This window comes from Medicago truncatula, chromosome 3 (assembly GCF_003473485.1).
Source record: "Medicago truncatula cultivar Jemalong A17 chromosome 3, MtrunA17r5.0-ANR, whole genome shotgun sequence".
NCBI classification, from domain to species: Eukaryota; Viridiplantae; Streptophyta; class Magnoliopsida; order Fabales; family Fabaceae; genus Medicago; species Medicago truncatula.
Window position 1 is genome coordinate 53213449 of NC_053044.1, and position 17276 is coordinate 53230724.

At 33.9% G+C, this 17276-nt stretch overlaps 2 protein-coding genes and 1 non-coding gene across 4 annotated transcripts; 2 read left to right on the forward strand and 1 right to left on the reverse strand.

Moving 5' to 3' along the window:
- Positions 1-3541: 3541 nt before the first annotated feature.
- Positions 3542-7535, forward strand: LOC11425856 (uncharacterized). Of its 2 annotated transcripts, none has more exons than XM_024777750.2 (7): positions 3542-3756; positions 3831-3873; positions 3953-4038; positions 4118-4180; positions 4723-4777; positions 4897-4974; positions 7148-7535. In XM_024777750.2, the coding sequence occupies exons 1-7, from the start codon at positions 3638-3640 to the stop codon at positions 7232-7234; spliced, it is 531 nt and encodes a 176-aa protein (XP_024633518.1). In that variant the 5' UTR covers positions 3542-3637; the 3' UTR covers positions 7235-7535. The 2 variants fall into 2 exon arrangements, with proteins under 2 accessions (XP_024633518.1, XP_003603454.2); XM_003603406.4 differs by having other exon boundaries at positions 3548-3756; positions 3953-4045; positions 4682-4777; positions 7148-7528.
- A 531-nt stretch (positions 7536-8066) lies between these two features.
- On the reverse strand, positions 8067-8138 carry TRNAG-UCC (transfer RNA glycine (anticodon UCC)). Its single transcript has one exon. It is a non-coding gene; the product is annotated as a tRNA-Gly (tRNA).
- A 1457-nt stretch (positions 8139-9595) lies between these two features.
- LOC11418462 (pleiotropic drug resistance protein 1) lies at positions 9596-17258 on the forward strand. The gene is made up of 24 exons (XM_039831862.1): positions 9596-9950; positions 10360-10480; positions 10595-10683; positions 10769-10853; positions 10946-11105; positions 11202-11278; positions 11368-11421; positions 11514-11604; positions 11708-12009; positions 12101-12382; positions 12471-12787; positions 12880-13040; positions 13145-13248; positions 13371-13528; positions 13612-13724; positions 13818-13975; positions 14531-14863; positions 14955-15245; positions 15330-15413; positions 15513-15646; positions 15781-16008; positions 16084-16255; positions 16502-16756; positions 16851-17258. The coding sequence occupies exons 1-24, from the start codon at positions 9628-9630 to the stop codon at positions 17106-17108; spliced, it is 4350 nt and encodes a 1449-aa protein (XP_039687796.1). The 5' UTR covers positions 9596-9627; the 3' UTR covers positions 17109-17258.
- Positions 17259-17276: the final 18 nt, after the last annotated feature.

Sequence of the window (17276 nt, forward strand, 5' to 3'; positions counted from 1 at the left end):
AGTATAGATATACTCATCTAGTTTGTTACACTTTTTAAATGATAAAGGAAAAAAGTTCGATATATATACACACACTAATATCGTGTTAGTTACACTTTTATTTTAATATTTGAATTTACTCTTATCTATTTGTTATATGTGTTATTTGTTTTGAAAGTTGAGGATAATTTTAGAAACAGAAAAAGTCAACCCAAAAGAGTCAAAACATGCTATTTTCTTTACGTATATAGTATAGAAGTATAGATGTAGATTATGTTTCTATTTTGTGTCAAATAATTGAATTAATTTTCTAGAAACAATCACATAATATAATATTTAGTAACATTCTATTGGCGGAGAATATCATGATTTATCACTTTAAAATTAGTCGAAGAACATCGACAGAGTTAATTATTTATGTGTTTTCTCATTTGTTTTTAGAAAAGAAATTCATTTCTTTTCATTAGCTATCATCTGTCTAATACCCTAGTCAATTCATGAGCGATCCCATTAGCTTGCCTCCTATTGAACCCGACATAAGAGTTCTGAAAATTACAAGCAAGCAACAGCCTACAAGTCTGAATAATGCAACCTAGTTCACTACTATCCTCTAGGTTTGAATTAAAACGATATACAAACTTGGATCCAAAACAAAATCGACATGATCAAAGTCAAGAGTAGCCGCCATGTGAAGGCCAACAACCTCACTCACATCAACATCACGAGAGAGAAACAATTCATCTTGGCCATGACAAACTTACCCTGATCATCACGAATCCATATGCCAATACCTACCACATTCAAAGGATCAGAGAGTGAAGCATCAATATTGCATTTGTACCTGCCATATGCCGGTTTCGTCCAATCAATGTCATGACCACTGCTAGCACCGCTCGGATGAGCAGAAATATCAGGAGCTTTGTGCGATGCCACTCCTTAGTCTGTTCGCCAATCATCTATGATAGAAGGGACTGGTTTTGCATGGAAAGGTGTGCAAGTTTGGACTATTGGAGCCAACTATTGCCGATATAATCTCCTAAAGTGGAGAAGTGGTTTCGGCGACAGCATTTCGGCTACATCGTAATGTAGCCGAGATTGTTTATGTCGCAACCTTGACATCAACACAAAAAAAAAAGTTTTGTAGAGTGTTGATGAATGTATTGTAACAATATTATGTTAGCAATAAAATAAATTATTCTTCATTCCTTTCCCATTGCCTCTATTACATGGACAAACTCTTTTGAAATTATATTTTGATGCACAAAAAAAAATCAAATGATAAATGTTGTTCAAATATATGGTCAATTACATTTTACGAATAATTAAAGAATATAACAAAATGTCACAACTCGGTAAGCATCCTCTGAACGTAACGAATCATGATTTTGAATATCATTACTCATTGATCATTTAACGGTTAACCATTCAAATTGTGTTTAAATTTACCTGATTTTTTCAGGGGTTCAAATATGCATGATATCCAATAACCACTTTTTGTGTTCAAATATACACTTAAAAGTCATGGTAAATGACATTAAGAATTGTGGTTATTGTGTTTCATGAATGGTTAATGAGTTGCAACAACTCGAATTTTGTGTAAAAATAACACACTTCTATTGGTATTGTATAGTGTATACTGTGTAGCATACGTTTATGGTTAAAGTAAACAATACAACTCTCTGTGTGCACTTGTGCACTTTGAAAGGTTCAGACGTATATAATTAACTTCAAATTTTAAAAAAAATTAAATATTAGATAAATCACACAAAATTGATTTTCTTTATGATGATGAACTAAAATATTATGACCAACTAGTTCTATGGTACATGGAATTCTTTAAATAGAGGAGAAAAAAAGTTTTGTCGACTTTTGATGAAGGGATTGGAGGAATATTGTCTCAAATATTACAAGCGATCAAAGTCCATAGGCAACATTGACCACACATTGTTTTGAAAGTATTGGAGACATATATTGGTATCCATACACCATTCCGAGTTCCACGTTTTGAAGCAAATCAATCTCAGCATTGATATTAGAAATATTTGTTCTAACCAAATTACACAAACCTAAAATTGGTCTCTCTGAATATGGTGATTCTACTCGTAAAACTTTTTATTCCAAATCCTGCAAAATGGGTCATCAAGATCAAAGTTTCAAGATATATTCATAATATGTGTAAGTGACAAGTTCCAAGTGAAGGGCTTTGAGCGAAGGAAGATCAACGTACGGAACTCCAGTCAATGTTATCCTCTTCAATTTGAGGACTAACAATGTTTTGCTCACAAAAAAGGCAATGTGACTAACGAAAAATGAGTTGGAGAAGTCTATGTTTACGTTACTTCCAATATAATCAAAATTGCATACATCCCTGCAGTCGTAGAAGTAGTTACAACATTCGAGGTGGAATGAGAAGATGGATAAGGTGATATCTTGCATGGCCGTCATTGAGTAAACAAAATTGCAAAAGGTTATAAAGTCTAAAAATGGTTCGTCATCCAAATTTTGAGTATGAGTTGTGATATTGAGACGTAATGCAAGTCTACTTATAGACGCAATGTAAAAATAACAATCAAATGGATTGCTTTTTATAATAGTAAAAAGAGTAGTGTTATTTCAACATCAATTTGCTTGACAACTAAATGGACAACCACATTTTTACAAAGAAAAATATGTATTGGCACAAATATCAAAGTAATAGAAAGAGAAAGTAAAAATATAATGTGAGTGTGAGAGAGAAAGTTGTACAAAAATTGTTAGAAAATGGTTGTACAAATATCATTTCTCTGGTAAAAACTAAAACAAAACATTAGATCCAGTTAACTATTCTCTAAAATAAAATAAAAAAGAGAAATGATATTTGAACATCCATTTTGTGACAACTTTCTCTCTCATACTCACATTATTTTTTACTTTATCTCTCTATTGCTTTGGTTTTTGTGCAAATACCTACTTTTTCTTTATAAATTATGATTGTCATGTAAGTTGTCAACTAAATGATTGTTCAAATAACACTCCTCAATAAAAAAACAAGGAATCCATGATGAAGACAATAGTAGAGATTTGGAATAAGGAAACTCAACGGTACCACACCACATTTCAAGTTTACCTTGGCTTGAAAGGAGACTTTCTCACGTTTAACACATGATGATGGGAGGTAAGAGTTAATAAGCACCAAAGAAAAAACAATGAATGTTCATCACAAAAAAAATATCAATATTAGTCCACGCAAGCTTTTCGAATTACTATCTGTTTCAGAGAATTATTATCTCAAACATATTATTATGTATTGTATCAAATTTTAAATGTAAACCAAAAAAAGGGGAGGGGAATCGAGAAAATCATGAGATAGTAGCACGATCAAATGAAACCATATGACAAAAAATTTAAAAACAAAAAAAAATGTGAGAAGTGTAGGTTGAAATTGTTGAAATTTGGTGAAAAAAATGATTCAAAATTTTGAAGGATATATATATAAACTTACTTACACATAATGTGGAAAAAAGAGAAAGAAAGAAAAAAAAAAAAAAAAAAAAAGTAAAAAGCCACGTGGGCACAGATGAAGTGAGACCGAGAGAGACCATAGACAATTTAATTTAGACATCATCATCCTCCTTAACTAAATTCAAAGGATGCTTTGAATCTTCAATTTAGCAATACGATGTCGTTTGGTTGTTGTCTGTTTTCTTCTCCTCCGCCCCACCTTGTTTGCAGAAAACGAAACAGAACCTCTCTCTTCAAGGTCTCTGCAAACGTTCCCGATTTTCTCTCTGCTGACTGGTCAGTACTATTCTTTTCATTTTTCATTCATCTTCATATTCTTAATTTCATCATCATCATCCTCATCACTTCAGGTTTGAATCTCGCAAGAAAAAACCATTTGGTCCAAAATTAGATGTGAGCACTATTTGATTTGCCAAGTATGTTTCCCTTTTTTATTTTTTAGTTTAATTCTGTTAAATAAATCTTGCTATAGTTCACTGCAGAAGATGCTGTTCATCATCAGCTTGAAGCATTGAAGTATAATGACCAGCCTCGTCAAGATTATGGAATTGAAGTCATGTACAGAGTAGGCTAATCATTTCATTTCTCTCCTTTTCTTCTATAACAAATTATTTGTAATGCTTCATTTTCATTGTAGTTTGCTGGTTTTGATCCTTTTGAAAGGTCGACATACTTTGGCCCATTCTTTGATCTCGGTCAGGTTAGCAATATATACTAAATGTTTCTTTTTTTTTCTTCATTTTAGAATTGATATTTTGATACTCTATTTTCTCAAAAATTTGGACTACATTTTGAATGATTAATGAATATAACAAGTGTCCCAACTCAGTAACCATTGGACGTAATTAATCACGATTTTTAGGTGTTCAAAGATAACATGATATCCATTAACTATTCAAATTGTCTTTAAATCTATCCGATTTTTTCAGGTGTCCAAATATGCATGATATCCATTAACCACTTTTTGTCTGCAAGTATATATTTAAATGTCGTGGTAAATGATGTTAAAAATCGTGGTTATTGTGTTAATGAGTTGCAACACCTTGTTACATTAGTTAATCACCCGTGATTGACAAATGTATTTGAAATGTGTTAACCATCCAAATTGTTGTCCTATTTTGTGTCAAAATAACACAGATTGATTGGTATTGTATAGTGTATAGCATATGCCAAAGTAAATAGTACAACTCTTGGTATGCAGTTTGAAAGGTTTAGGCGTATTTTTCACCATTCTACTTACAGAGTCTTATTGGGTCACAAGGAAAGAAAGATCATGAGCAGTTTGTTTGTGGAGGAGGTAAATAAAACGGACATGTCACAATAACTTTCATTTAAGACCAAAAAGTCACTGCCACAAGTTCTTAATATTCTTTTTCATTTTTGGCATTTTTCTGGGGTGTGATGAACTTCTAACAGAACAAATATAAGCAGCGGATTTGGGTTCGAGGAAGTCGACCAGAGGAAGAGGAGATATTTCAATTTACAATGGTTCAGGTTTGATCATTAATAGCCATTCTTGTTAGACATCAACTATTTTCATTAGAGTGTTTGATTTTGACATTAAATTACCATAATTATTGGGATAATTAGCTACATATCAGCAGTTGATTGCTTAAGATCTTCTAGAATATCATATTTACCTCCTAGAATATTTGTTGTACATATTTAGCTCATAGAATATCTCATGTACGTAAAAAATCGTCTCCGACTTTTGAATTGCCAAAACAAGAACTTTATGTGAGAGTTGAGGCCTCCAAGGGGGAATTAGGAATTTTTCTAATAGGAGATCAGAATGATTTTCCTTGGAGATGGAAAATTCGTCCACCTGGTTTTATCAATTTGCAAATTCTTCCTCAATTAGTTAAAAGAATGAAATTGGCTCAGCTCCTGATTTTTGGTAGTAGCGATAGTATGTGCACGCTCTGTATAAATAACTCTTTTTTTTTTTTTTTAAGAAGCTAAGAAAAATATATTAAAACAACAGACAATTCCTCAAGCACAAGTAGTGCTTAAGGGAGCTGCCAAGAAACTGTTACAATAATGTTAAGCCACAAACAGCCATAATGCAAGAAAATAAAGCTAACAATTACGCAATAGCTTTAAGGCAACTAAGAGGATTCTGCCTCCATACAGAGTAGTCAAAATCAAACAGGATGTAGTACGATCTCAACCACCAATACGTTTGGAGTTTAACCTTTTCAACAAGAGTCTCAATTTGATCAGACTTATTGTGGAAAATTCTGTTGTTGCGATCTTTCCAAATAACAAAAAGAACTGAAGTCCAAATAGTGGTAACGCAATCCTAGAGTTTTTGGAAAACCCTCCAAGACCACGAAACTGATGAGCATGAACAAGAATGTCTCCATGAAAAGCCGCCTCGAACCCCAACCACAAAACTATTTTCATTAGACTGTATAAATAACTCTTGGTACTGTCAATGAAAAACACAACTTTGCCTTCTACCATTTCTTTAATAATTCATAAAGCAATTAGACCATCTAATAAATGGTTTAGAAATTACACTTCCCTCCCCTCAAAGATGCTTGAATTACACTTCCCTCCCCTCTTATGTTAAAATATACACTTCTCTCCCCTCTTATTCAAAACATATTAGAAAATATTTCACTCCCCTCCCTTGAGAGAAGCTTGAATTACATTCTCCTCCCCTCTTATGTTAAAATCTACTATTTAGTCCCTCAATAATTTTTTTTGTTTCTAATAATCTAGCAAACAAATAATCTAACACACTTCAAAGAAAAATAACATTGCGGGTTCATTTTAATATAATCAAATTTTGAATACATATATTTCTCTATTTTGTATTCACAATTTCATTAAGGTATAGTTTTAAACCCTATTACAAAATATGAAACATTCCAAAATAAAATTAAAATATGTGAAAAATTACTAAAGTCGGTTAAGTATGGTTATTTAAAAGTTAATTTTATACTCTGAATTATAAAATTAATAACAAAATATTTAAATTTAATTGTCATTGACATTTACGTTGTCATTGTCAAAATTAATATATATTATAAAAATATTTATTTATATTAAAATAAATTAAAGTGTAGTCCATATTTAATTATTAAGGGGGGTTGTAATTCAAGTATCTTATAGGGGAGGGGAGTATAAATTTTACCTTTCAAGGGAGGGGAATGTATATTTTAACATAAGAGGGGAGGGGAGTGTAATTCAAACATCTTTGCGGGGAGAGAAGTGTAATTTACTCAATGGTTTATATATCTCAATCCTTTGGGTCTATTCGTATGAATCACCAACACTTTCACATACATAGACAACTGACATAACACTGACACATCGACACCGATAATAATTTTAAAAAAAGAAAAGATTAAATGTCATTATAAGTGTTGGTGTCATGTCGGTGTCTTACACCAACACATATCAGACACACTTTTAATTTCAAGGTTCGGTGTTACACAGGTCTATACTGTAGATTATCTAATACATTTTTTGCATGTTTTTGAATTTTGGTGCTTGCTGAGTTGTGCTCTTACCACATTGGGTAGCTAGATGATTATTTAACTTCGATTTATCGTGCTTAATTCAACGATAACATGGAATTATGAACTGTTGGTTTATTTTCAGTTCCCTTTTATTATTTGATTTATCGATAATATCCATCTCTTGTTGTTATTGGCAGCGGGTTGGTGGTTGCTGGGATGGTTATTGGCTGACGGAGTCTGTGCTTCACGACTTGGATACGTTTTCTGGTGGGGTAGCATATTGAAAAAATTTCAAAGCAGTAGTCAGTTTCGTGAAGCTCCATGGCCAAAACATAAAGTGATATGCAGTATGCTATTATTACTATCATAGATTCCTAATTCTAATCTGTAAAATTTGTACATATTTATAAGAAATTCAGTTGTTATTATGTGTAAATAAACGAGGACTATAATTGGTCCTTGCTGATCCAATGTAAACAGTCCTGCACATTTTGACAAGTTGCCATGTGTTTCGTGCTTATACTCAAATGTGTATACTTGTGCAAGATAGAATAAAATGAAGAGAATTACTCCTTCAATTGCATACATTACATTTTCTTTGCACTGTCATTACTCATTTTCAGTTATGTTCATATATGATTTAACTAATCCTTAGAATGCAAGCCTGATTTCATGGTTTGAATTTGAATAATGATTAGTATACAAAATATGTGCCAAATGAGTAAAGTTTCTGCCTCATAAAGAAGTACTACTGAATGAGTAGAAACAAAAGTACATGGCGTCTTTTGGTGTATATCATGAAAGATTTAAATTTGGATATGCTAAGAAAGTATGTATCAGTTTCATGCTGTTGTTGGTTACAAATTCAGGAAAGACGCCAATATTATTGGAAAACATAAAAGGTAGTACATAGTATTTACACATTTTCATATTCAAGATAGAGTCGTGAAACAATTTTCATGACATCCAATATTAGCAAACGTTTGGTGGTTTCTTGAATTATATGTGATATGATCGATGATGTATATAAAATTTAGTTGCATTAAATGAAATATGTATGGAGTGCGTATTCTTTACAGAGAAATTGAAGATATTTAATACAAAAAATAAATAAATTGCGTTTGCCGGGAGTCGAACCCGGGTCTATTGCTTGGAAGGCAATTATCCTAACCGTTGGACTACAAACGCTTGATGTTAACATGGATATGTTTTAATATTATAGCGTAATTTTATAGAGTCATTGATTTATTAGGATGACATCAATATTTTTGTTTGTATCACAGTGGCAGTTAGCATATAAACGAATCAACTATGTTACGTATGCATGGAATATGCTTAAGTTCTCAATTCCTAATTTGTTTCCATGACAATGATTGTTCTCCCTAACTAATTTATTCATCAAACCACAAAAAAACAAAGCTAAACTTTTCCATATCTAAACTGCTGTTTAATCATTACTATTAATTAATACAAAACAGCGGCTAATTTCAACTTAACTTACGTCCCAGATGCACAACATGTTTGTTTAGGTTCCATAATTCATGAGTTTATGTTTAATCTAGAAAATTAGTTTTGTTCCTCAAGCAAGAACTGGAATATCCTCACCCTTCCAAATTTGTCTTATCTCATCCACTTTTATTTAAACAAAATGTTTTTAGTTCAGCTAATTAGCTGGTTGATGATATTGTTAATTATAGTTTGACAAAGACATATATTTTCTTTCACATGTCATCCTACAAATTGCAAATAAACTAGAGCTTGGTTTTGTCTTTTATACCAACGTTAAAAGTTCATTTTCGTTTGTTGTTCATGAAGGAAAAAAAAAACTTCATGTTTGAGTGATTAGTTTGTCGCAAGATGTGTGAGATGTTCTCTTTCAAAACTATAAATTCATCATTGTGTGTGTCTTATGTTAGTAATTTATGAATAAAATTGATTAACTTATAAAAACACATTTGAAATCAAATTAATGAAAGACACATTCGATAAACAAACAAACAAACTAATAAGCTACACATTTGTGAATGTTTTTGTTATAGGAATGACGCTTATCAGATTCAAGTATAAAAAAATGGTTGCTCACTCTATTTCAAACCAAAGAAAAAATAAACAAAATGAACCCTTTTAAAGCCGCTGTCAAAACCAGATTTGGATTCCCTGCAACTGCTAATGCAACAACTATAATAACCGATAGATTTAGAGACATAAAACTTCTTATTCATAGTTGTTGCACTATTTAGCATGGATCCATTTGATGAAAAGGTACCAATATAATTATTTGAGGAAGAAAGACTTTAAAAATACACAAACATTTATAAAGGAAACAAAAAAATTATTCGTATTATATAGTTGGCAGTGGAATGTGCGTTTGGCATGTTAGGTGGCGGGAAAAGGGGACTTACGATAACTGAGACATGGTGCATACAATCACATCACCTCATTTTATTATTTGATTGAATTGAATAAAAATTTGATACAAAACAAATATGCTGAGGATATAACACTAAACATAATGTCTACTGTCTATTTTTTATATGAAGTTCATGTCTGAAGTACTAGCATTGTTTATTCTAATAATTGATTACTTCAAACTTATTTAACGACGTAGAAATTTGTAACGCTATAAATAAGAAGTTGGTGACTCTAAACAGAGTACATAATACAAAATAATACATACATGGAAGGTGGTGAACTGAGAGTGGCGAGTGGACGCGTAGGGAGCTCCAGCATATGGAGAAGTGGTGCAGTTGATGTATTTTCAGGATCGTCAAGAAGGGATGATGATGAACAAGAGCTTCAATGGGCTGCTATTGAGAAGCTTCCGACCTATCTACGCATGACTAGAGGTATACTGAATGAATCACAAAGTGAACAGCCTATAGAGATTGATATCAACAAACTTGGACCACTGCAGAGGAAGAATTTAGTGGAGAGACTTGTCAAGATTGCCGAGGAAGATAATGAGAAGTTCTTGTTGAAGTTAAGACAACGCATTGATCGGTATGTATGCTACCAACTTATCTAGCACCGACATTTCAAATTGAATGCATGTTTATTGCGTTGATTAAGATAGGACATTTTCTTAAATTATAAACAAATTCCGTGTCTGTGTAAATGTTTCTAACGCAGTACTAACTTGAGTTGTTGTTTTGTGTCTGTGTTTGTTCTAGTTTTGAAATGAATCTTAAAGAAATTATGTAAGGTTTTAAGTAGTGGTTGCATCGTAATTCTTGATATTTGTGTTGAATTACTGTCAAATGCAGTTGATACAATATTGGTTGTGGTTGCGAGATATAAAAAATCGACGATGTTTTGGCCAAATAGTGATAATGTACCATTTTTTGAAACTCTGGCATCATGTGTAGAGGAATTTACAAGTTTGTGTAATTTTGTTCGTTTCATGGTTCAGGGTTGGACTTGATTTTCCGACAATTGAAGTCCGTTTTGAGCACTTGAATGTTGAAGCAGAAGCTCATGTGGGAAGCAGGGCATTGCCTACAATCCTCAACTTCTCCATTAATTTGTTGGAGGTAGTCATAACAAAAATTTTGGAATTGGATGTTTTGCTATCCCAAAAAAATCCTTTTGAAGCAGAATATACTGACAAGCTCTAATGTTTATGTATTTGTGCTCTCTTTTTGAAGGGATTCCTGAATAATCTTCACCTTATCCCGAGTCGAAAGAAGCCGCTAACGGTTCTTCATGATGTTAGTGGAATAATCAAGCCTAAAAGGTAAGACAACATTGCCTTAGTGAAATTCACACGATTGACAGAAAATATCTATTTCTCAATTAACAATTTGTTTTGCCTGTTGCAGAATGACACTGCTCTTAGGTCCTCCAAGTTCTGGAAAGACTACATTGTTGTTGGCACTAGCCGGAAGACTCAGTAGAGATCTAAAAGTAAGCACATGTGACATTCCTTTTGTTTCAGAAATTATGTTTCACAATCATAATTCATTCATTTCCAATTTTCCATTGATGATTAATTGCAGTTTTCGGGGAGAGTTGCGTATAATGATCACGGGATGGAAGAATTCGTACCACAGAGAACATCAGCTTACATAAGTCAAACTGATTTACACATAGGAGAACTGACAGTGAGAGAAACATTGGCCTTTTCAGCAAGGTGTCAAGGAATAGGAACTCGTTATGGTCAGTAATATAGTCCTTTGTTGTCTGTACAATGAAGGGTTATGTATTGTCACTTACATTTGATTGAACTGTTTTTCAACTTTGTGCAATCGGAAGATATGCTCGCAGAATTATCAAGAAGAGAAAAGGCTGAAAACATTAAACCAGATCCTGATCTTGATATTTATATGAAGGTAAGATGAGATAAAGATTAGATAAATGTTAATAGACCTCTATGCATAATGAATAACTTGGAGATAAAGCTAACCTGCTTAATTTTCAGGCTGAAGCACTAGAAGGCCAAGAAACCAACATAGTTACAGATTATATAATTAAGGTAGAAAATCCAGTTCATCAAATTTTTAAAGATGACTTTAGGATAAAATAAGGAAGAATCTCATTTTTTTCCTGTTTTAAAACATTTGGCAGATTTTAGGACTAGATGTTTGTGCTGATACCATGGTAGGAGATGACATGATTCGAGGTATTTCGGGTGGACAAAAGAAGAGAGTCACAACTGGTAAAACCATAAATCTCATTATCTGTGTAATACTAATATGAAATGAAGTGTTTATGTTTTCATTTGTGTTTTGTGAAACTCAAGATGTGACTATGAGCTACAGGTGAGATGCTAGTTGGACCAGCAAGAGCGCTTTTCATGGACGAAATATCGACTGGTTTGGACAGTTCAACAACATTTCAAATGATTAATTCACTAAGGCAATCCATCCACATTCTGAATGGAACAGCTCTTATCTCTCTTCTACAGCCAACACCTGAAACTTACGATTTATTCGACGACATAATTCTCCTCTCAGACGGACAAATTGTGTATCAAGGTCCAAGGGAAAACGTCCTCGAATTCTTTGAGCATGTTGGTTTCAAATGTCCAGAGAGGAAAGGAGTAGCAGATTTTTTACAAGAAGTACTTTTTCTTAGCTTCATTAGACTCTATGACTTGTTTTGCACTTTTCACCTTTAATAGAAGACACTATACTTATCTCTTTATATGACAGGTAACTTCAAGAAAAGATCAAGAACAGTACTGGTCAAATAAAGATAAGCCATATACCTTTATCACTGTTAGAGAATTCGCTGAAGAATTTCAGTTGTTTCATGTCGGTCAAAAACTCGGTGATGAACTTGGTACTCCATTTGATGCCTCCAAAGGCCACCCTGCCGTTTTAACCAAAAACAAGTATGGTGTGAGCAGGAAAGAACTCTTAAAAGCCTGCGTATCAAGAGAACTCTTACTTATGAAAAGGAATTCGTTTGTCTATATTTTCAAGATGTGGCAGGTAAACACAAACCGATCAAAAAAACCTTACTTGATCATTCATCGGTGTTATTTACACTAGATTCATGTTTGATTTCATTTGTTTTCAGTTGATCTTCACTGGCATCGTAACAATGACAATGTTCCTACGAACTGAGATGCACCGGAATACTGAAACAGATGGTGGGATCTATATGGGTGCTCTATTCTTCATACTAATTGTAATTATGTTCAATGGATACTCCGAGCTATCGATGTTCATAATGAAACTCCCAGTTTTCTATAAGCAAAGGGACCTTCTGCTTTTCCCTGCTTGGGCATATTCTTTGCCTACTTGGATCCTTAAGATTCCTATAACCTTTGTAGAAGTTGGTATTTGGGTTGTGTTGACTTACTATGTAATCGGATTTGATCCATGTTTTGAAAGGTGGGAATATTGTTTTTCCTTTGGTACGTAGATTCCAAACATAATATTCTCCAGTCTGCTAAACACAGTTGGATCATTTGCTTTACTTGTAGGTTCATCAAACAGTACTTTTTGCTAGTTTGTATCAACCAGATGGCATCTGCACTTTTTCGATTTATTGGCGCAGTTGGGAGGAATGTTATTGTTGCAAACACAGTTGGATCATTTGCTTTACTTGCAGTTTTGGTCATGGGTGGATTCATCCTATCGAGAGGTGAAGTGCAACTTGTTAGTGCCGTTTGTTATCGAAGATGCATACTTTTTGTTTCAATGTATTATAATATCAAAAGCTCACTGAACTATGTTCTTATGCATCAGTTGATGTGAAGAAGTGGTGGTTATGGGGTTACTGGGTATCCCCAATGATGTATGGACAAAATGCTATAGCTGTGAATGAATTCCTTGGAAAAAGTTGGTCCCATGTAAGCAAGCAATATAATCACACTTCCATGAGTGAAAGATCTTACATATACAAGAATACAAATATGACTAATGAAGAGTTTCAATCTGTGTCTGATAATACATGAATACCTTTTCATTGCAGATTCCACCTGATTCAACAGAACCATTAGGAGTGCAGATCTTGAAGTCGCGTGGGATTTTCCCTGAAGCATACTGGTATTGGATTGGAGTTGGAGCTTCCATTGGATACATGTTACTATTCAACTTCCTTTTCCCTCTAGCCTTACATTATCTTGACTCTAAGTATCCAATATATTATATGTGGTTGTCAGGTTATAAAATTGATAGTTCTCTTGGTAACAAATGAAACATTTTATTGCAGCATTTGGTAAACCGCAGGCTTTAATATCAGAAGAAGCATTGGCTGAGAGAAATGCTGCCACTGCTGGAAGCAAACAGATTATTGAACTGTCGCCTAAATTGGAATGTTCGTCAGGTGAGTTACAATTAGCTTACTAAACTTCTTCCTATTTTACTTCACATGTTAATTCACTGTAAGATGATTGATATAATTTTGATGTAACAAAAGGAAATGCAAGTCGAAGAAGTTTTTCTTCAACGACGCTATCAACAAAGGTAGGCAGCATTAATGCAGCTGATCACACTAGGAAGCGGGGGATGGTTCTTCCTTTCACTCCCCTTTCTATCACTTTTGATGAAATCGGATATGCCGTGGACATGCCGCAGGTACAAGAATTAGCTTCAAACTTCAAAGGAACTTTTAAGTGGATAATTCCACTATCAAATCATCAACTTGAAATGTAGTGGTCATTTCTATAATGGAGCATTAGAAGTGTTTGTTTGGATTGACTTATTTAAGCTTACATACTAACTAGCATAAACACTAGTGAGACTGTTTAGGAGAGCTTATGGAAACAACTTATGAGATGTCCATAAGCTTTTTTTAGCTTCTTTACGTAAGAATTCAAAGATAGCTTACGAAAACAACTTATAATTCCTACGAAAACAATTAGACTTTATTTTATTTTTTATTACAAAAATAGCTTATACATAAACACTTATATGATAAGTGTCTATGCTATATAAGCGCTTAATTAAGTTGTTTATTCAAACAGGGCCTGATTCATCCTGCATGCACATAGCATAATATAGTGGTTGCATGTGAAGCTTACCAAAGTTACACACTCTGAATAAAACAAGCATAAAAAAGTGACAGTAAATTTACACTCTCCTTACTGATATATTTCTAATAGTCTCCCTTTAATTTGTGCTTGCTTGTAGGAAATGAAAGCCAAAGGTATTCCTGAAGATCGACTTGAACTTTTGACAGGTGTTAATGGAGCTTTTAGACCAGGAGTTCTGACAGCTCTAATGGGTATAAGTGGAGCTGGTAAAACAACTCTAATGGATGTGCTGTCTGGAAGGAAAACAACAGGATATGTTCAAGGACAAATCACTATATCCGGGTACCCTAAGAAGCAAGAAACATTTTCTCGGATATCAGGATACTGTGAGCAAACTGATATCCACTCTCCCCATGTTACTGTCTATGAATCTCTTGTTTATTCTGCATGGCTCCGGTTACCCCCCGAGGTTGATACTTCTACAAGAAAGGTAAAGTTTGTCAATTTTGTGTTTCTCTTTTACTTTGTAGATAAAATCAGAGTATATTAACAAGACATGCAACACACACCACTAATTTCAGATGTTCATTGAGGAAGTTATGGAGCTGATAGAGCTGACTTCAATAAGAGAAGCGCTTGTTGGATTACCTGGTGTGAATGGTCTGTCCACAGAACAGCGCAAGAGGTTAACGATTGCAGTTGAACTTGTTGCCAATCCATCTATTATATTCATGGATGAACCTACCTCTGGCCTTGATGCAAGAGCTGCTGCTATAGTAATGAGAACAGTGAGGAATACAGTGGACACAGGGAGAACTGTTGTCTGCACAATTCATCAGCCTAGTATTGATATATTTGATGCTTTTGATGAGGTCAGAGACCCTTTTCCTTTTTTTTCTTTCTAAGTTGTTAAAAAATAGTGTCCCAAGGCTGAACATCTATCTTGTAAATTACAGCTACTTCTCTTGAAGCGTGGAGGAGAAGAAATATATGTGGGGCCATTAGGCCGACATTGTTCTCATCTGATCAACTACTTTGAGGTCACTATCTCTAATTTTTTACTAATAGTCTAATGCTAAATACTTAACATATTATCAATCAGTTTTTTCACCAAAGCAAAACTTACCTGCTTCGTATAGGGAATTAATGGAGTGCCAAAAATCAAGAATGGTTATAACCCTGCCACTTGGATGTTGGAGGTTACTTCAGAAGCACAAGAAGAAGCTCTCGGAATTAACTTCGCCGAACTATACAAGAACTCTGACTTATATAGGTAAGACAGGAAAAACTTGTAAATTAAAGCACATTCCATAGATTATCATCTTGAATCCATAATGAAGCTTGGAAATAAAATCTGCTCTTTAAGGATATATGGTTTATTAAGCCATATTGTATAATTACATTCAGGACAAACAAGGCCTTGATCAGGGAACTAAGTACTCCTCCAGAGGGTTCTAAAGACTTGTACTTCACAACACAGCACTCTCAGTCTTTCTTAACCCAATGTATGGCTTGCCTTTGGAAGCAGAACCTATCGTATTGGCGAAATCCCCCATACAGTGCAGTGAGACTTTTATTCACAACGGTCATAGCCTTCTTGTTCGGGACAATATTTTGGAATATTGGCTCAAAAAGGTACCAAGCCATGTTCCTGACTCGTTTCTGAGTTGCTGTTCATTATACCTTTGCTTATGTACTATTGTAATGCAGGGAAAGAAGACAAGATCTATTTAACGCGATGGGGTCCATGTACGCTGCAGTGCTCTTCATTGGGGTACAAAATGCTACATCGGTGCAACCAGTTGTAGCCATTGAGAGAACAGTTTTCTATAGAGAAAAGGCTGCTGGAATGTACTCAGCATTGCCATATGCATTTGGACAGGTATGCATTAAGTTTCTTGATCACGAAATGGCTAAGGAATGTTAACTTTTATGAATAAACCATCAATTTATCCTTAAATTATCATTATCTCTCTAATTAGCTAGGTTCATGGTAGTTTAGTGACTAAATTGAAGGTTTATTCTAAATATTAGTGAACAGATAAACTTTTTAATTAATGAATACTAATTATATGAAGTTGAGAGAATGAAAACTGTTTAGAAAACTTACCAGATTTGAAATATTCAGGTTGCTGTTGAGATCCCATACATACTCATACAGAGCCTTGTATATGGGGTTATAGTGTATACCATGGTTGGGTTTGAAAGGACACCTACCAAGTTCTTTTGGTATCTCTTCTTCATGTTCTTCACCTTTCTATACTTCACCTTTTTTGGAATGATGCTTGTCGGTGCTACACCAGATCACAATGTTGCTGCTATAGTTTCCTTTGGCTTCTACTTGCTATGGAACCTTTTCTCAGGATTCGTTATTCCCCGAACCGTAAGTTTCATTGTTCCTTTCGCTTCAAATTTAATATTAGACCATGCAAGTGTAAACATGTAAGTTAACTCGGTTAAAATGTTTTATATAACAGAGGATGCCGGTATGGTGGAGATGGTTTTTCTGGATTTGTCCCATCTCTTGGACATTATATGGCTTGATTACAACACAATTTGGTGATGTTAACGAACGTATGGATACTGGAGAGACAGTGGAAGAGTTTGTTAGGAGTTATTTTGGTTACAGAGATGATTTCAAAGATGTAGCTGCAGCTGTGGTTGTTAGTTTTTCACTGATCTTTGGATCTGCCTTTGCTTTTTCAATTAAGGCATTTAATTTCCAAAAAAGATAAGCATTTTGTCCAAATTGTACATTCACATCTTAATTAGTAACAAGATTAAGAGTATAAAGTTGTAAATGTAATCTCAAGTGTGTATGAAATATCTGTGAAGTGTTCAACATGAATAAGTATCCAACTGATAATGACGGTTTTGTTTGAAATGAAGCTAGCTATGTATTC